The sequence below is a fragment of the Mirounga angustirostris genome, unplaced genomic scaffold, assembly GCF_029215605.1.
Source record: "Mirounga angustirostris isolate CCGP_5_RB_7025 unplaced genomic scaffold, mMirAng1.0.hap1 SCAF_1, whole genome shotgun sequence".
NCBI lineage: Eukaryota > Metazoa > Chordata > Mammalia > Carnivora > Phocidae > Mirounga > Mirounga angustirostris.
The window spans coordinates 190,532,284-190,553,671 of NW_026991709.1; the positions used below are offsets into that span (position 1 = coordinate 190,532,284).

The 21,388-nt window shown below is 34.6% G+C and overlaps 1 protein-coding gene across 42 annotated transcripts in view; it reads right to left on the reverse strand.

The window, feature by feature from the left end:
• The window catches only part of SLMAP (sarcolemma associated protein), a 171,629-nt gene that overhangs the window by 58,177 nt on the left and 92,064 nt on the right, over positions 1-21,388 (reverse strand). For 10 of the 42 annotated variants that reach the window (XM_064594733.1, XM_064594745.1, XM_045862088.2 and 7 more), the window contains exons 4-14: positions 20,229-20,301; positions 16,530-16,566; positions 14,830-14,892; positions 10,739-10,834; positions 10,409-10,480; positions 8,965-9,105; positions 7,714-7,851; positions 5,805-5,973; positions 5,668-5,718; positions 5,137-5,187; positions 544-606 (exon numbers count right to left, since the gene is read on the reverse strand). In XM_064594733.1, the coding sequence (XP_064450803.1) occupies positions 544-606; positions 5,137-5,187; positions 5,668-5,718; positions 5,805-5,973; positions 7,714-7,851; positions 8,965-9,105; positions 10,409-10,480; positions 10,739-10,834; positions 14,830-14,892; positions 16,530-16,566; positions 20,229-20,301 (954 nt within the window). The remainder of the gene's footprint in view (positions 1-543; positions 607-5,136; positions 5,188-5,667; positions 5,719-5,804; positions 5,974-7,713; positions 7,852-8,964; positions 9,106-10,408; positions 10,481-10,738; positions 10,835-14,829; positions 14,893-16,529; positions 16,567-20,228; positions 20,302-21,388) is intronic. The other 32 variants (XM_064594862.1, XM_064594826.1, XM_064594816.1 and 29 more) reach the window with 7 other exon arrangements.

The following is a 21,388-nucleotide window of genomic DNA, read 5'->3' on the forward strand; positions in this document are numbered from 1 at the left end:
CCTCTTAAGTGTCCACACAGAAAGTTTAGGTGCTTGACATTCTATTTTATTCCCTGCTCAACAACAATTTTTTATTTAAAAGCTTGAAACTTCCTCTTTTTTGTGGGCAATATGAAATCCATCTTTGAAGGCAAATGCCACAAAAATAATTTTCTCCAGGGGGCACCTGGGTGGCTCAGTTGGTTAGGTGACTGCCTTCGGCTCAGGTCATGATCCTGGAGTCCCGGGATCGAGTCCCACATCGGGCTCCCTGCTCAGCGGGGAGTTTGCTTCTCCCTCTGACCCTCCCCCCTCTCATGCTCTCTCTCTCTATCTCATTCTCTCTCTCAAATAAATAAATAAATAAATAAAATCTTAAAAAAAAAAAAAATTTTCTCTAAAGAGAGAAGCCGAAACAGTATGAAAAGTATCGCTGCTGTCTGAAGATGGCCCTCAATGCACTTCTACCATAACAAACACATTGAGATCTTCATTTTTCCTCTCATTTTTCAATTTTTGCCCCTGACTTCATTAAAATCAATGTGAAAAATACTCTGTACTCACTCTGGCATTCTATGAATTGATGAATAAAAGTGCAGTCCCCGCCACTCTTTGAAAGCAAGTGCTCTAATAAAGAAAGAAACACTTTTAAGGATATAGTTTGTTGCTGTTTTTGAAAACCAACAGCAAAGGTAGGAAAACTGAAATGTATTAACATGAGTAACTCTGAATAAGATTCATAAAAGTTTAATATATTTTAAATATTTATAGTAGACATATTTAGGAGTTAAATAAAGCTAAATGACTGAAAACTGTTATTATATAATATTGATTTGTACTCTGAATGGGTAGCTTTTAAAAGTACAGTTTCTATCCAAAGAGCTCAAGAAAACCATAGACATATTGCTTTAAAAAGCTTCTCCCACTTTTAAAATACACCTTTCTCCATGACAGCTTAATAAATACCTGTAAATAATGTTTATATTTTATTATTTGTTCTAACTGATAACTGTCTTCTAAAAGTCTCTCTTCAAAGCTATTTTTCTTAGTTAAGAGGCAAAAGATAAATATTTTAAGAACACCATAAAATAATGCCTTAAAATTTTTAAGACAATGATGCAACATTTCAATTTTTAGACTTTCATTTCACAAATAAGCTTTCCCTTTGAGTCATTTAATCTGTACTTTATATACTCTCAAAATATTACATTGTTTATCTCCACCCAAATGATTAAAGTCAATGCCTATACATTTTAAAATAAGAGTCTGGAAAATGGTTTTGCTCAGGTCAAACAGAATTTGTTTTGTTTTGTTTTAATAAGGGGAGAGAATTAAAACCTAACAGGAGTTAAGACAAGTTTCAACCCTTTTCTTACAATAATCTTTATTTACATTGATCCAAAGAGTTACCTTCTGAATCTGGATAACATCCTTCAATTATAACTCTGGATCTTTCAAAACTACTAAATAGACTTTGGAAGTTCAATGTTAAAAATATATCTCAGTATGATGACTATCTGGATGGTGTGAAAGCACTAAAAGCTGTCAAAGAGGACATGAGTTAGTACCACTTGGACTGTGAAAGCCTCTTTTCTCCTCATTTCAACCCACCTCACCCTTCATCATCTCAACTTTTGTTTGAGAGGCAGGCATCTCCTACTCTGATCACATTACAACTTCTCTTGATATCCTTTTTAATGCCACCTCCTTTACCTTCCTACTGAAATCTGTCATTCTCCTTTATCTATTTACATGGTGTACAGAGCCTCCAGTCAACAATTTTACATATATATACACACACACACACACACACATATGTGTAATATGGTGTGTATAGTTGTATATAGTTACACTACACAGAGATACAATATAGCCCCAAAAAGAAAAAGGAAAAAAAGGCTACCTGCAACAGTAATTAAAAAAAAAAAAAATCTAATAAATAGCATTTGCTGATTGGAGCCAAGAAATCCAAAACAGGAGCCCTCAGTTAAATAGTAATTACCATGATCAAAAGTTGTTTTATATAAATCCTACCTAAGCTATGGTAATATTTTCAGAACTCCAACTATACAACATCATGGTTAAATAAGAAAACTCATTTGAAACCAAATTTTAACCTAAAGGACTTAATAGAACTTATTTGAAACAAAAATTTCAGACTATCATCACAGGACTTTAGATGACATTTATTAATGCAGTACATCCCACCATCACTCACTAAGCCCCAAATCACCCTTTTATCTACTCTGATTTTAATATCTGGACTCTAGATTAAAATATTTAAAATACTAGCTTAGATAAAATGCAAGATTAATACAAAAATATATATATGACTTCTACAAAGGCATTTTCTAAAATATGAGAGAAAAGTCTTTCAGATAGTATATGTAAAAGATTTGGATCACGACACTTTCAATGCTTCATTACTTGAATTCAGCCCCTTGGGAATTCACTTTGCCAACTATAAAAGATGTCCCTGATAATGCAAAAAGAATCAGATACTTAAGTTGGAGGGGAAGGGGAGGCATGTCTAAGATCCCAAATAGGGCTGTGGAAATGTAAAGAAAAGACAGATACAGAAATAAAAGAGAGAACTGTGATACTTAAAATGTGTTTTATTTATACATGAGTTTCCTATAAATTTTGATTTTCTATACTACCTGTGCTGTCCAATACACATGCTTGATACACATGTGGATACTGAGTCCTGAAAAAATGGCTAGTTTGAATTGAGATATGTTGTAAGTGTAAAATAAATATATACTGGTTTCAAAGACTTACTAAGGAAAAAAGAATGTGAAATACTTATTGGTGACATGTTAAAATAATATTTTTGATATAGTGGGTTAAAGTAAATATATTATTAAACATTATTAAAATACATTATTAACTAAAGTACTTTACCTGTTTCTTTTTATATTTTTAATGTGGTTACCAGAAATTTTAAATTATATATATTGGCTCTCACAATATTTCTATTAGACAGTGCTTTTCTATACTAAGACATATTCAAATTATGCTTATCAGATAAGATACAAAAAAATTTATAGTATAAAACCTGTGCTTATATATAGTATAAAACCTGTGCTTATATATATAAAGCAGCTACTTTAGATTTAAGTAATTTCAAAAACAGAGTTTACTAGAGAAACAGCATTAATCTTAACATCTCCAGATATTTTTAAAATATTCTCTTAAAACTATACTTGGTTCCCTCTCTACTATTTAAAGAGTAATTTTAGATAAAGTCATACCTGATAGCATACTGTGGCTATGGACTTTGGTAATACCAGAATGCTTGATAACTGGTTTGTTATTATATAACAAATGATTCAGAACAGACTCATCTTATTCCAAAGTCACTCTGTACTAAATCTGGCATAATGAAGTTTTTGTGCATTATCAAGATATTTACTATCCCGTTTTGTTAAAGATATACTGTAGGTCACTCTCACACCACTCAGTTTATCACCACTAAAAATCCAAACACACCAGCGGGGAAAAAACAATCATGGTAAGAAGTATCCAAAATATTCAGTCTTAAATCAAGGAGTTGTCTACAACTATTCTCATCTAAATCACTTGGAATTGGCAAAAAATTTTAAGCAGTAATCTGACAACTCTAAAATAATATAAAGATGATTTAGTGTATATAAAGGGATTCTCTTAACTGAAGGAAAAGCATGTTCCGAGCTTGAGTTATACATTATTAATAAATACATGCTTAAATCAAAATGGTGATGAATTGGAATAAAAAGTGCTCATGCCAAAAAGAGAAAAAAAAAAAAAAGCAAATAATGACAACAAAAAATAAAAATTCATTTAACGATGACAAGCTTTTAGAAGGTGAGGATTAAGTCATTTTATATATGTTTGCTAAATATAATTAATAAACAGAAATTAGTAATATTAGTAATGAATATAAACTACACCTTTAAAAAATTCTCGAATTGAAACTCAAACTGGAATTCTAAAATGTAGATGTATTTTATAAAACACATATAGAATATCAAGTAACAATGATGAATGACAATAATTTTTAATTTAGAGTTTCAAGATTTGTTATAGATTATATGTAATATTAGGTCTTGAGCTTACAGCTCACATATACATGATTACTTGAGCCTATCTTGCCGGTTCCTGATTGAAAACCAACCACACAAAAACAAGAACAAAAAAGCACCTCCTAACTTTATCAGAGTTGGCTGCTGCCCCAATAACTATAAAGATATCCCCTGATACATGAAAAAAATATTTAATAAGAAGTATTGACCTTGATATCTTCTACTAACTTCTGTATAAAAACTAAGATGAGAGATACACAGATTTGTAAACACAGAAAATAATTTTATTCATTCTGTACTTAAAGAATCTAATGCAGGATCTGGCACACAGCTAGTGTTCAATTAATGCTGGATGGATGGAAATGGGGGAGGATGAATGGGGATCTTCACAACTGAAGGAATGTACAAGCCATTGGGTAAAAAGTACCCCATGCAGTCAGTAACAGGAAAACCAAGAGTAGCTATACATTTTTGGCAAGAGATAATGCAAGCTATCCAGAAAGAAGGGTCCCAATAAACTAATCATTAACTAATAAATGACTTTTCAGACAGCATAAATGACTGATCCTGTTTTTTCTGATTAAAGAAATAGATGTACAGTGTAAAGAAAGCAGTTTCTATGACATATCCAAGAGCTCAATGCGCTGTTAAGTAAACCCTTGGCCGGGAATGGAGCGGGATACAAACATTGAAAATGGAAATTAATAATTAATAATTAATTGAAAATGGAGGCCCAATATCTTCAGGAAACAGTACTTGATGGAAGAAAATTGTAGTCGAGTTCTTTGAAAAATATACTGGGGAGAAAGCTATACTATGCTGTATAAACCAACGCTAATTGAACTTTATAATTTTCCTGTTACTTGAATAATTAAAATTTCCATATAATAAGGGATATCTAAACAAAAATCACAGCATTAAGAATTACAAAATAAAGGGAAGCTTTTTTTTTTTTTAAAGCTGGGATTCAATGGTCTATGAACTGCATGCTTTTCATTCCAAACACTTAAAACCTTAAAACGCTGATCTCTCTATCCTGCTTAAATAGTAAAAGGGTACCATGAAAGAAAAACATTTAAGTTTTTTACACTACCTTTTTCTGTGCTCCCATTTATTTTAGGTAAGAAGTCATCAACTTGTATCCCTAGGATTAAGACAGTGTATCATTGCCTGATCAAAGAAAGTGTTACTTTAAAACTGGTCTCAAGTGTAACCATGGCATTTTGTATTCCTACTTAACATTAAGACAGTATAGCACACTTTAAATTTGTTTTTAAAAGAAGGGCTCAACTGGACATTTTCTATCGACTCAGAGAAAAAGCTACAATTGCCTTCCAACAAACCTCAAAAGAAAAAGGATCCTGCTGTACATTTATTTTTCTTATTTAAATATCTCTAAATAGAGCATCTCAGATGCAGAAATTTCATTTATCTCAAGGACTAAACAATGGTGCCCACTGGTGGCAATCAAGCATATTTTTAAAGGAAATTTTCTGAAAGACTGTAGATACTTTATACCTAAAACAAAATATTCCTCTTAAAATAAGTACCCCATGAGAGAGTAAACATCAAAAGTCCAATGATAAAATTCAGCTTTAAATAAGAAACTGGGTAACACACCTACCTAAACTGCTGCATTCTTTAAGAGTTTTCTCCTGAAGATGTTCTAACCGTACTGTAAATAAAAGTCCAAGAAAAAGATATTTCACAGATAAAAGAAAAAAAAATCAAATCAAATCAACTTCTGGATTAGCAACTTACCTTGTAAAGCTGTTAGCCTTTCATTGGTGAAGTCATTATCAGCTTGCAAAGCTTCTATTTTTGCCTGGAGCTCCTGTTCTTTTTCTTCCATTTCATCTATTTTATGTTGTAATTCTTTTTTCTCAGCTTGTCCCTTCTGTTGGATTTCTTCTTGTTTTCCCTCTGCTACCTGTTGAGAAAGAAAAAAAATTTCAGTTATTTCATAAAGTCTGAACTTGCTTTCAGAGGCTTAAAGCAGGACTGCTTTTATTCACCATAAACTTCTAAGGAGAATATTCAATATTATAGAATATATTTGTAAATGTCAAAATAATGTCAAAAGTGGTCTGCACTGAAGTCATGCTTCCCTATCACCTAGGGAAAAAAAACTTGCAGCAGGCAAACAGGCCTAATACATACAGATAAGGGGGTCAAAATGAAAAACTCCACAGTTTTCAAGAGGGAAATATGTAAGGTTTTCCCCTGAAATTACTATTGTTTAAATTAGCTTATAAGTTCTAAAATGTAACTTACTCTGATATTTTATTTTATTTATTTATTTTTTTAAAAGATTTTATTTATTTATTTGACAGAGAGAGAGATAGCGAGAGCAGTAACACAAGCAGGGGGAATGGGAGAGGGAGAAGCAGGTTTCTTGCCGAGCAGGGAGCCCGATGTGGGACTCGATCCCAGGATCCTGGGATCATGACCTGAGCCGAAGGCAGACGCTTAACGACTGAGCCACCCAGGCGCCCTACTCTGATATTTTAAACAAAACTGTGTTTAGTTGAAGGAATGATGATAAGAAGCACTTTTCAAAATGACCTCCTTTTAATAAGACCAACCTTTAAAACTATTACAGGTTCACCAACCACAGAGAGGGAGGGATGCCCTGGTCTTCTCTAACAAGTATGTGTCTTCTAGTCACTCATTCCATGGTTTGAATTATTTAAAGATGGGTCTTCACAAACTCAGTTATAACATTTAAAGGACCAACTTGACATTACGTATGGCCTCACCTGTCCTTATCCTAAATGCCCTAGAGCTACAGGGAGCTGCAGCTGAAGCAGTTAATAGCATCCCTGGAGGCTACGAGGGTCCATACAGATGACTCCAAGGTTACTTCTGGCCTTGTTCCAGAACTAACGTAGTTGGGCTCTGCCTTTGGGGCTGCCCACGGTTAAGCAGATTCAAGTTTTTAAAAAGTCTAAATATCTTGGGGTTTGCTGATTTATTTTATTTTATTTTTTTAAGTTTTATTTATTTGACACAGAGAGACCCAGTGAGAGAGGGAACACAAGCAGGGGGAGTGGGAGAGGGAGAAGCAGGCTTCCCGCTGAGCAGGGAGCCCGATGCAGGGCTCATCCCAGGACCCTGGGATCATGACCTGAGCCGAAGGCAGACACTTAATGACTCAGCCACCCAGGTGCCCCGGTTTGCTGATTTACATCTACTTCCTGTTATATATTAAAAGATGCCTGTTGTGAAGTACTATTTATTTCCATCTAGAGAAAGTATGTCAGCTTTTACAGACTTTCAATTATCTGTGGCAATGGGGTTTGGGCTAAATGGCATTTTATTTTTACTACAAACTTCAACTACTACCAAATTTTACATCAACAACTATTCAGCAACTATTCAGCAATACCTAACCTCTTTTTTTTTTTTTTAAGATTTTGTTTATTTTTTTGACAGAGACACAGTGAGAGAGGGAACACAAGCAGGGGGAGTGAGAGAGGGAGAAGCAGGCTTCCCGCCAAGCAGGGAGCCCTATGCGGGGCTTGATCCCAGGACCCTGGGATCATGACCCGAGCTGAAGGCAGACGCTCAACGACTGAGCCACCCAGGCGCCCCCAGCAATACCTAACCTCTTAATCTATCCAGTGTGTTAGGGACTATTAGCACACTCTCAGGTTGAGTAAATACATACCTTTAATTTGTCAGATAAATCTTTAATCTCATTAACTGCTCCATTATATTTATTGGCTAATTCTCTTAATTCTTCCTGAGTCCGTTCATTCATTTCTTTAAGATGGGTACATTCATCTTCAGTATTACTCAGACTTCGCTGTAATTCAAGTTTACAGATAACTGATTTAGAATAAATGCACATTCTAAATTCAACTTATAAAAAGTGTTAATTATATGGGTTGTTCAAAATTAACATCTGCCCTGGCCTTTATATAAGAGTTAAACAACATAAGAATTTTAATTTACTTTAGGTACATGCTAAAACAGAAAATACAACAAAAAATTTGAAAAACGAAACAAAACAACAGAAAGGGAGCAGGGGAGGAAAGGATGTTACTTTTACATAACTACTCTTTTAAAAGGCCACTGGGTATGACTTTTAGACTTGAAAATATTTTAAGCTTATCAATTCTTGAAAGCAAGTTACTAATAGGCACAATCAACTTAATAAGAAAATTAGAAGACAGCTAACAATTTTCTTTCCTTGCATGTCAAATTAATGACACAACACTGAATTAGTTACTATGGGATGAGGCTATTATAGAAACCATTACTATACCATATTCTAGAGTATATACTATATACTATAGTATTTTTACTATTGTTTACAATGGGCATTTTAACTAAATCCATTAACAAATAACTTCTGTGGTAATTTAGCAGTGGTTCAACGAATGACCTACATTATCAATGAGGTTGTTTTTAAAGCAATGAGAATCACATTTTGATTGTTCCTAAAAGACCAAGAAAGGACCTCAGAGATATTTTCCCTTTGACCTCCAAAGTTAGACACAGTTTTCTTCTCTAGAGGATGGGTAAATAAGAACAGTGGTAAGGTTCTCCACCTTCCACTAACTATCCTCAATTGGAAGAAAAGCAAAAACTAGGTGACAGGAGATCAATTCCCTGGCACATATCACAGTCCACTGTGTGAGAGGCCAAATCCTAAGCAGAATGCACATGGTTAAGACTCCCTCTGATTAGGCTTTTATTTGCTCAGTCACCGAGTAGAAACCACAAGCACCAGACTCACATGATTACAATGAAAATTCCTAACAATGAAAACAGGCTACTATCCCTTCCCATTTGATAGACAGGAAATATTTCCTAACTATATAATACTCAAGTTTAAAATGTCCTAAAATATTAGCAATTTCAGGCTAAAAATTTTAAATCATACTACCATTTTGTATTTGTTAAAATGAAATACCTCAACTTCTGAAAGTTTTCTAACCACTTCAATTTTCTCCTGAAGAACCCGCCTCAGGGACTCTTTGGCTGTCGTCTCGTAGTTGTGTTTATCCTCCTGTAATGCTATAAGTTCCTTCCGTAAACTATCTTCTGTTTGATTCTAGGATTAGAAGATATTTATAATTATAGCCAAGTAATTTTTTTAAGTATTTACCATTTGGAAAAATAACACATTATGATGTTCTTTGAATTCTACATTAAGGTACCTCCAAATACAAATGATGTATTTAAAAATTGCACTGTAAATTATGCCTTCACAAATACATTAATCCACACTTCTGATAGAAAAAAAAATGTCAAAGGAAATTGAGAATTTCTTTCAAATGTACAAAATGAATTAAGTCTCCTGTCATATTCTCTGTAAGCCACAATATTTACATTTGTGGGTAAAAATAATCTCTTACTTTCAAAGGGGCCAAGCATCTTAAAACAATGGTTAAACCAAAAGGAATAAGAGCACCCTTAGGAAAAAGCTGACTCCAGCTCTGAGGCAGGAAATGTACAAGATGAGTCTGGAACACCTTGTCTAAAATGACAGCAGTAGGCGATCAAAGTTTGCTGGGGTTCTACCAAAAGGACTCAGGAACCAAAGATGGGATAATTTGAGCATCAATAACCACAACAAATGGAACAGGCTGAAACACATGAAATACATTTAAACCTAAGTTTGGAGAAAAAAAACACTTCATGGTCATTCTTTGGTAGATGAGAAGGAACCAACTCATTATTTTGAAATCCAGTAAATAAATGGAGAAAATCACTTATCCTTTTCCTAGAGAAAATGTCTTCAGGGTAACAAAATGGTTTATGAGGGGGAATAGAAGTATTTATAGAAGTAATCCAGCTAATAAATAAAGAAATAACAACTACAACATGACCATTTTTGCAAGCCTTAATAATGGATCTAGGCAAGGATCATCAAAGATTGCTAATATCTCAAAAAGAAAGACAACTAGATATTATGGTGCCTTCTGGTGAAAGTACACAATACTATTCATGAAGTACTGTTGGAAAAAAGAGTTGAACCTAAATCAGATCAAATCTCTAGATCAAACTACCAGTTTATGGTGTGGGAGGAGAGCTAGAAGAATGTGTAAATAACAATCCAGATTTAGGGAAATTATAGAGGACAAATGACCCAGTTTCTCCAGCAAATATCAACTGTGATAGAAAAAAAAGAAAGAGTTGTATATGGGTATTCAATATACAATTCTTTCTCCTTAATGTGTGTTTGAAATTTCCTCTAATGACAAAAAATTTAAAAGAATGGTGAAAACATATAAACGTTTTAGTATGTACTCAAAATGACAGTCAAAGAAATGAAGCTACATAAAAAACTATGCATTTTCATGCATAGTTAATGCATTTTTCTTTATGGATCTTTACTTGAGATTAATACTTACTTTGGAGCATGCCTGTAATTGGTTTCCCATAACTTCTAACCGTGATAAGAGTCTATCTTCATCTATTAAAGCCTGTTGAAGAAAAATTAAACATAAATAAAATCCCAGGGTAATTAAAAAATTACACATATCAAAAAGGTTGCTACTGCCAAAAAAAGATATGATATCATAAAACTGACCAACATCCACTGTAAAATGCTAAATTTTCAATATTTGGTCATTAAGAAATAAGTTTGCCTTTGCCTGCTAAAAAATTTCACTTTTAATCAACATCTAAGGGATATTAAACTATACTTAAATGCTTCTTGTATATAAAGGCAACTGGAATACCTGCCAACTGGTATCTGAAGCCTCTTGGGTGATGGCTAGTAGCCGCTGAAGTGTGGCTAACTTCTGTTCCAACATCTGTTCCCGGTGTAAGGCCTCCTAATAGTACAAATCACAAAAGAGATTCTAATAAACTCAGCATGATCCTTGAAGAGAAATCAAAGTACATTCTGAAAATATTCTCATCTTATATCCCACTTTGTATCTTACTTTCAAACCTGATAAATCTACCTTGTAAAATATATATAAGCCATATCATTTTAATCTCATTTCCTGGACTATTAGGGGTACTGAGCTGCATGCACCTTCCTCTATTAACAGAAAACAAGTGCCCTGTTTTTGTTTTCCTTTTAGTCATAATTCACAAGAGTTTTAAAAAAAAGGAAACCCAGAATAGAAGAATCCAACAAATGTTGAACCCTACATTTTATATATCTATATAAAACCCTCCATTTCCAATTATATATATATATGTATATATGTAAATTTTAAAAAATATATACATATTTTTCAGAACAAACTCATTTCAAACTAAGCCAAACAATCTGGTCAGTAGCAAAGATATTTCTCAATGGCTTAGCTGCATGAGTATGACATCTAAAATAGAAATGTCTTTTAATTTTTCCTTTTAAGAATGTTACATATAGGGGTGCCTGGGTGGCTCAGTCATTAAGCGTCTGCCTTCGGCTCAGGTCATGATCTCAGGGTCCTGGGATCGAGCCCCACATCAGGCTCCCTGCTCAGCGGGAAGCCTGCTTCTCCCTCTCCCACTCCCCTTGCTTGTGTTCCCTCTCTCGCTGTCTCTCTCTCTGTCAAATAAATAAATAAAATCTTAAAAAAAAAAATTAAAAAAAAGAACGTTACATATATATAAATATATATATTTAAGGAGAGAGACTGTTGTTTCACAATCTCTTGCATTTTCAGGTGTTCTGATTCTTTGTGACTGTATACCACTTAGCAGCAATCAAATATGCCAAAAATAAGTAAGAGTCCACCAATGTAATAAGGGGTCAAGGAGTTCTATAACCATTTGGCAGCTCCAAAGGGATATTTTTACAGAGAAGGACATTAGCAAGCAAACCCTTATCTCTAGGTCCCTTGTTAACATTTGATAGCTGTTAAGAGGGTCTCCTTCACTAGAAGTCAAGGTGAAAATGCTCACATAGCATTGAGCTGTGGTTATGGCACATCTTTAAATTTCACTTTCTTCTATTCCTGTCATTAGCCAAAGAAGAACACTTACTACCCTAATACCTATGGAGCCACCTCAAAAAAGAAGGATATGCTTCAAAGACAGTACTTGAGGTTTAGAGTATGCATTTATTTTTCTCCACATCCTTGGTAAATAATGATTAAAGAAAATCTGATCTAATTAGAGTTACAGGTACCGTTTTTTAAATATAACTCTAGGGGCTCCTGGGTGGCTCAGTTGGTTAGGCGTCTGTCTGTCTTCTGCTCAGGTCATGATCCCAGGATCCTGGGATCGAGCCCTGCATCGGGCTCCCTGCTCAGCGGGAAGCCTGCTTCTTCCTCTCCCACTCCCCCTGCTTGTGTTCCCTCTCTCACTATCTCAAATAAATAAAATCCTTAAAATAAACAAATTAAAAGTATAGATTAAGGAATCTAACAAAAGCCATAAAACACAGCTTACACTTACAAGAGACTGGTTGCCAAGTTTATTTTAAGCTCTTAAAACACTACTAATATCCAGGAAATTAACATTAAATGCTGCAAAAATTTTACTTAAAAACAAAACCACCAAACAATCACTGCTTCCACTAGATGGTGTAATTTCACCTTTTTAAACTCAATTCCATTTAGAGTTTCATAATTCCATGAGCCACATCCTAACAGAAATCTAATACTTCCAGGAATACCTTTTAGTTCTAAGGCATGAAATGTATCTATTCCAGTTTTTACTTAAAAGATTTACATTAGAACTTTAGCAATTCAAAAAGATGTATACAGAAAAGACAGCACAGTATAATCTCTCAAAAACCAGAAAAGAACAGTGAAAGATGATGCCCACTATGAATATTCAAAGAACTGACAAAATTGGAAAAAGTACTGGAGTGAGTCAGGGCATTAGACCCACAGTCCATGATGACTGGTAACTATATAGGGTATAGACTCAGGAAATCCTTTTACCTATAATGAGCCTCATATTTCTCATAGAAAAATGGAGGTTAAAACAAAATGGAGGTTAGACAAGAGCAATCTCAAAGTTTTCTTCTACCTCTAAAAACAAGAGAGATCTAGGTCAACTAGTGTGCCTTTCTACTGAGTGGTAAACAACTGCTAACATGTATGGCATACATTGTATGTGACACACTGTTCTAAGTGCCTTACATATATTGATTCACAATTCTGTGAGGGACATGCTATTATACCCACATCATAGATGAAGAAAATGAGGCTCTGAAGTTAAAGGTCTGAAAAGGTCTGACGTTAAAGCCACAGACCAAGTCCAGGGAATTCCGGCTAGACTCTATGCTTTTAGACATTCTCCTAAACTGCAAATGTGTAAAACGGCTTTTCTATGCATCATTACATAATGACCAGTGGAAGGAAGGATCTGATTAATACTCTAACAATTTTCAGACTTAATCCAGCGTAAATCTCCCAAAATCAAGAAGAAAAAAAAAGCCACTTATTTCCTTTTTGGAGATTTCTATGGCTCTTTAAATATAGTATTAACTTCTTCAGGAGCCCATTCCATCAGGTCAGTAGCACAGCATAGTGTTAAGGGCATGGACTCTGAGGTCTGACTGGGTTCAAATCCCATCTTTACCACAGAGTAGGTGGGTAATACTATGTAAATTATTTAACCTTCCAGGCTCTCAGTTACTCCATCTATAAAAATGGAAATAAAATATGTACCTTATGGGATTGTTCTGAAGATTAAATGAATAGAGGTAAAGTGCTAGACTAGAGTCTGGCATATAGTAAGTGCTATATAACCATTTGCTATTAATATTATACTAAGCACCCAAGATCTCTCCAGGTTTAATTTTATTTAAAAGTCATCTATGAATAAAGAACTATTTTGAAACTTCCTCATATTTGAGTAAAAAAAAAAATTCTCTTGTACAGACCCCTATCTTTACTAGACTTAATAATCCTGATTCTTTTTTTAAAAAAAGATTTTATTTATTTATATACCAGAGAGAGAGAGAGCACACCAGGGGGAGTGGCAGGCAGAGGGAGAAGCAGGCTTCCTGCTGAGCAGGGAGCCTGACATGGGACTCGATCCCAGGACCCTGGGATCATGACCTGAGCCGAAGGCAGACGCCTAACCGACTGAGCCACCCAGGTGCCCCCACAAGACCTAGTTTAAATCCTTTTTTTTTTTTTTTAAAGATTTTATTTATTTGACAGAGAGAGACACAGCGAAAGAGGGAACACAAGCAGAGGGAGTCAGAGAGGGAGAAGCAGGCTTCCCGCGGAGCAGGGAGCCTGATGCGGGGCTCGATCCCAGGACCCTGGGATCATGACCTGAGCCGAAGGCAGATGCTTAACGACTGAGCCACTCAGGTGCCCCTAAATCCTTTTTTTTTTTTTTTTTAAAGATTTTATTTATTTATTTGAGAGAGAGAGAATGAGAGACAGAGCATGAGAGGGAGGAGGGTCAGAGGGAGAAGCAGACTCCCTGCCGAGCAGGGAGCCCGATGCGGGACTCGATCCCGGGACTCCAGGATCATGACCTGAGCCGAAGGCAGTCGCTTAACCAACTGAGCCACCCAGGCGCCCCCCTAAATCCTTTTTTTAACTTTGAGAAATACTTTTTTTGTATTTGTATCCAGGCAATATTTCTTTTTTTTTTTTTTTTTTTAAGATTTTATTTATTTATTCATGAGAGACAGAGAGAAGCAGAGGGAGAAGCAGGCTCCCAAGGAGCAGGGAGCCCGATGTGGGATTCAATCCCAGGACCCTGGGATCATGATCTGAGCTGAAGGCAGACGCTTAACCATCTGAGCCACCCAGGTGCCCCAAGCAATATTTCTTTAGCTATATTTGTGAACTAGCAAATTCAAATCTAAGTTGTTTAATTCTACTTTTAAAAACTAAGAATTTTTAAGATTTACTTTTACCTGTAGATACTGAGAAAGCTGGAATAGTTCCTGAGAGTACATACTTGGAGTGTTAGCAGCAACCTAGAAACAAATGACACAAGTACCAATAGTCACACAAACGTTTATAAAAGACATTAAAGCCAAATCAAGTCCTTGAAATGTCTATTTACTGAAATATGCAAAACAAAAATTATTGTTCAGCTTAATGAGTTCCTTCTGTTTTCAAAATATTTCTGTCTCATGTCCAGAATTTGTAAATGGTATTATTTTTTGCTGACCAGTCTGAGATTTATAAGTAGGGTGGTGGAACGAGTACCACTCATGCAAACATTCCTTGATAAACCAAATCACAAACACAGCACAACAGCAATACAGCCCTTTCTTAATTCAGAAATAATACATCCTAAATCAATGAACATATATTTATCCCCTTTAAAATTCATTGTTAAATAGTTCTTCAATAGGCCAACAAGTCACAATCCTTTTAGAAGTAGCCATCCTCAAAATGGGAGTTGTATGTGAGGGTGCAGGGAGAGACAGGACATGAAATATAACACTTTGTCCAATGGCCAGAGGCAATGAAAATAGATTTGTCTTAAAAAAAGGAAGGAAGGAAGGTAGAAACAAAGAAAGAGAAAGCAAGCAAGCAAATAGCTTTCTTTTTTTTTCTTCTTTAAACTACAGGTGGGTTTAAGAAGAAAAAGATGGGAAATAATGGTGCTTAAATTACAAATCACAGAAAAAATACTTAGAACTCAAGAGTATTAGAAGAAATACTTTCCATAAGGGGTTCTTCCCAAGTGTGGAACATAGAACCATGGCATTATTCACCCTCCCCCAAAAAGAAGAAACTATGATTACCCATATCCTCAATACTACCAAGCCTTATGTATTAACATTAATGATGTTAATAGCATCATTCCTGATTAAGTTCAGAAAGTATATTTTTATTCATATGCTAACTATAATTCAGAGAAGTGACATTATTTTTAAAAGTTAGTCCTAAATTGGCAAGGCCTTTATTTACTTCTGAAATAATTCTTGGTATTACCGAGGTTGATGATCAACCACTTGGCAGGCTTTCAGTCTTTATCCAAATGGAAGAAAAAAATGTAAAATATTTTTCCAATAGTTTAATTAGTACACTAAGAAAAACCATTCACATTAATGTCAAAAGATATAGATGTATTTTTTTGCTATTTAGCAATGATATCTACAGTTTATTACACCATTATTTCTGAACCAAGGGAAAAATACTAACAAGTAATTATTGCAAATTTTCTGACCAAATCAGGTTAAAACTAATTTTCAAGGACAATAAAAGGGCAATTTCTGTAAATCCGTATTTCTGTTATTTCTATGTGTAGTATATGTTGGGTGAACTATTTGGGCAGAAAACTTCAATAGATATTTCTAAACAGAATTGTATTCCAGAATAAAAAGTAGTAACTAACACTTCTTCTCTGGCTAGGCACAAAGCAAGTGCTCCTAGTCTATACAATCGGCCATTTACTTGAGATAATAAAGGTTTCTTCCTCAGAAACATCCATCCTAAATTCTCCAGAAGACCGCAATAACCAAATACCTACATACACTGTATATAATTTGTTACAGAAGAAAAAGAAGTTTCTAGGTAGAGCGTCTTAAAAACAAACAAAAACATTTTCCAAAGCAATATAACCAAGTTAGTTTAGAAAAAATAATCATTAGTAACTTACTTTGTCAACAGGACTTGGTAATGGAGCATGGATGACACTGAAAAGTAAAATTTAGAATTTTTTATCTAATTTCCTGACAATAGAGGAAACAGTATGACAGTACCAGAATGAATATCTTAAACCCCAAAGTTGATACACTTGCTGTCATAATTAAAAGACTGTGAATTACTTTTTAATTCTTCATAAATACATAGAATTCTTAGAAAACAAGGTAATAAATACACAAATCTACCTTTTACACATAATATATTTCTAAACACAAATTCAAAATTCAAAATGTATTAAATACCCTTTGAAGATCCACTATTTAATGAGGGCTCTGGTGAATTCCATGGCTATAGAATTTCTATATAGAAAAGAAGCACTCCTTAAATTATCCATTTTTAATTTTGGAATGTGCAAATTATGTCTTTTTAAAACTAAATATTCCTATACACAAAGTCTTAAAAACCAAAGTTCTACTAGAAAGAAAGCTATAATTTGGAAACTTGTTCTAGTGGAGAACAACTTTAGCTAACCAAATAGTATTACTGTTCTCTACTCAGCCACCTCACACACCAACTACTGAAAGCTTAGATGTAGGTATGAAACTAAACTTGGTATATCTCTTTAAAACTAAGCAGTAAACAGTATAATTGGTACTAATTGCTTTTTGGGCCTTATAAAGTACTAATGACAGACAGGCAGTGTAGTATAACAGTTAAGCATGCAGACTCAGATGCCATCCTGACTGGCCCCAAATTCTGGCTCTACTTACCAGCTGTGTAATCTTGGGCAAGTTTACCTAAGCACTATAGGTCTTCAGCTTCCTCATCCATAAAATGAGGGTAATCACAAAAACAACCCCATGGGGAAACTGTGAGCATTAAATGTGTTAATAGAAATAGCTTTCAACAGTACCTAGGACATAGTAGCACTTGATCCTACTACCACTCCCATGAGAACAGAGCAGCTAAGGAAGCCAGGCACTGTGACCAATTTACCTCTGGATCCCGAGAACCTATCACAAGGCCCTAGCAAAGCTGGCACCTAATGAAAGTTTAAAAACTTAGACCAACTTTAGTTTTTCTCTCTACCCTATAAATATGGAATAGACAGTTTGAACACAACCTTCTTTTTCTTGGCTATACAAGCAATACATATTGATTATAGAAAATGTGTGATGTAAAGCGTGAGGAAATAACTAAAAATTACCTAATGCCAGCACCTAGAGATAACTATTTGAGATATATTTTTCTCTGTAGATATGCACATATAGACAAATGAACTTAAAATCTAAATAGAAGCAAACAGTATCCATGTTTTTTTTAAATCGTTTTCTTAGTGACCCAAGTACAAAATTTCTGTTCTTATGAAAATTTGGTTAACAAAAGGCTAAAAATCTAGTTGAACATTCCATAAGGAATATATATATATGTATTTTACAGATACTATCCTGGATATAGGTGTATTTTGTTTGAATTATAGAAAAAGTTCATATGCAACAAGGGAATACAGAAAAGGAAAACCATTATTTAGTGTTAGGATGGTGGGATTATAGGCAATTTTTCTCTGTTATCATTTAAAAATTATTTGTGCAGGGGCGCCTGGCTGGCTCAGTCAGTAGAGCATGTGACTCTTGATCTCAGAGTCGTGAGTTTGAGCCCCATGTTGGGTATAGAGATAAGTTAAAAAAAATTATTTGTGCAATATAATAAAGTCAAGGAAGAAAAAAGAACTAGCTTTTTGAATTAGCTAGTGAGGATTTTTTTGTTTTTAAAGATTTTATTTATTTATTTGAGAGAGAGAGAATGAGAGAGAGCACATGAGAGAGGGGAGGGTCAGAGGGAGAAGCAGACTCCCTGCCGAGCAGGAAGCCCGATGTGGGACTCGATCCAGGGACTCCAGGATCATGACCTGAGCCGAAGGCAGTCGCTCAACCAACTGAGCCACCCAGGCGCCCCTAGCTAGTGAGGATCTTAAAAGTATTAAATGCTATGTATATAATATACGTGAAATTCTAAGCATTCTGGCATACCCAAATGTATCTTGATTGCTAAAAAAGATCGCAGTAACAGAAACAGCCAATGATCACTGTGTGCTTAATATATGCCAGGTACCACACAAAACTCTTTAAGTGCATAACCTTGCTTAAACCTCCTCATAAAATTCCTGCTTAGTAGGTACTACTGTTATCTTCATTTTTCAAATGAGAAAAGGGAGGCCTGTTCAAGACACAGAATAGGTGGAGTTGGGCTTTGAATTAGACTATCCACCTCTAAAGACCATTCTGATCTTCTACCAGCTCTAGAGAACTGTCTGTCCAAAATTCATCTTCTCCAAAAAGTCAGCCAGACTATGTACAATGAAACTGGCAGCAAAATTTTAAATAATACTAATATTTAACTACATGAGGAAAAACCAAACAATGAGAAGGAAACAGGGGGCAAAGATGAAAAGCATTGGGGAAACAAGAAGGATAAGGACACAATTCACTAACATAGACTTTGAAAAATTTACATGTCCTCCTAGATGGAACCTGAGATCACAGATAACCTTTTATATAACTGCTCAAAGCTTTTAACTCCATGAAAGAAAAATCTCATTATCACACACAAACATCAAGATCTTTAAGAAGCCACACATCATTAGTTGATTAGTAGTTACTCTTATTTTTAAAAACCCTTGACTCCTGAGTCACATTAAAGTTCCCAAAGTTAACTGTATTTTTAATAATTAAACTATGAAAAAAAAATTAAACTATGATATAGAATAGGAAACAGATTGTTTTACCTTTAAATGTTTAAAAATTTTTGCTTTGCTTCAGATATGCTTAAAGCCCCCCAAAAAATTGGTAGCATCTAACTGAAGCAAAATATATATATAGTAAGCCTAATGAAAGCACAGACTATCATAGTAATAGGAGGGCCTCTCTCTGCTTTCTTTTTCATTCTCTCTTTTCTACTCACTGTTCTACTTTGCCTTAAACTTACTGCTTATCTTAACCTCCCACCCTCAGATCTTTGTCTTTACTTTTTAAGAATAAAAAATATTATGTTGGGTATAGAAACAAGCTTCTTGCCCCCCAAATAAAAAATGCTTATGTTTAATTAGTAATTACTACATAATGATAATCTGTGAAAAGCACAAGATTAAAATGTACTTATATTTAGATTTTAACATTTACATTTTATGAGTAATTCTTCCTTTTCAATTTTGTCCTCCTCTAAGTGATCTTTCCACTGCTTCAGGGGGAAAAAAAATACAGCCTTGGAAAATCCCTCCAAAACTCCCACCAAAATAGGCTACTAACTGTATCAACATCCTCCAGGTCCTAAAAGATCATGACACCGGCATTAACTTCACAGGGAATCACAGTTTAAGAAGTCCTATATTAAATGCAGATCAAAATACAGTTATCACTCACCAGTAACTTACATACCCTAAATATTTTGAAAAACAACTAATTATCCATCAAAACATAAATTGTAAAGTTAAATTTGGAAACAAAATAATCTGTACCTCATTATACATTATTATTTAATAGAATCGTAGCTAATGTGAAAAAGAATTAAAATGAAGTATATTATATTCTAAAAGTACTGCATTAATTTTCTACCATTATTAGAATAATCCTGAAGTGTAACAGTATACATCACCTAGAATATTATTAACCAAGGTAATTAATACAAAAAGTTCATAGCACTAAATTATACTCACTCTGAGCGGAGTCGGGCTTCCATACCATCTGGTAGAAAAAGTTTTATTGTGGAAACAATACACCCATGGGTAACTGGTTAAAACAAACAAATAAGATGGATTAAATAATTGTTTAAAAATACAAATCTTCATATCTCTCATATCCAACATATATTTTATTCCTAAATGCAATAACTTCCAGGAAAGAAATCTGGTGGTTTAATGACAATATTCACTCCCCTGGAGAAAGTCATCCCTCTTCATACTGAATCACAGTTGCAAGGCAAAATTACAGATAGAATAGTTTTTCAAAAGTGTCCTAACCTTCAATGCAATCCGTCAATAAAAGGTCAGTTGGATATATGGAAATACAATTGAGGAGAGGAAATGCACTTTCTCCCCTATCTGCTGGCATCAAAACCTAACTATTCCCCAATTTAATATTTAGCCCTAATTCCTAATTCTCCTGTCCACGCCTCACAAAACTCTAGTTCTGCATAATACAGCTTGGAATATGCTGTTCAAGTCCCCCATTTGATGAGTGAGAAAACCAAGACCTCATGAAAGTGAAACTGCTTCTAGAACTCTGTTAAGTGTCAGAGCTGTTTGCTAGAACTCAAGTCTGAGATTTTCAGTTCAGTATTTAAAATTGTGGTTTTATGTTCTTGGTGCTTTTTCTTCCTCCACCCTCAAACATTTTTACATAACATTACACCAATCACTTTGTAGACAACTTCTTACTATTGCTTCTTACTTCCTCCTTTTCCTTCTGATGATTTCAAGAGACAAAACCCCCCAAAAGGAGCATTTATACAGAGCTTCTCTTTGTGATTGGGTTTTATGGGTTGATGGCTTTTTATTTCTCTGTTCTTCCAAGATTACATCTTCCAGGGTTAGGGTTCAAAGAGTTAATTTATTTAGTTTATCAAAATCTAATTAAAAGCTAATGCAGGGTGATGAAAATATACTATCTCATGATTAGAAGAGTGGTGGTTATATGACTATACATTTGTCAAAACTCAGTGAGTTCTACATATAAAACTGGTGTTGCAAGTAAATTATATCTCAATAAAACTGATTAAGAATAAGCTAATGCTGGGGTAGTGCCTGGGTGGCTCAGTTGGTTAAGCGTCTGACTTTGGCTCAGGTCATGATCGCAGGGTCCTGGGATGGAGCCCCAT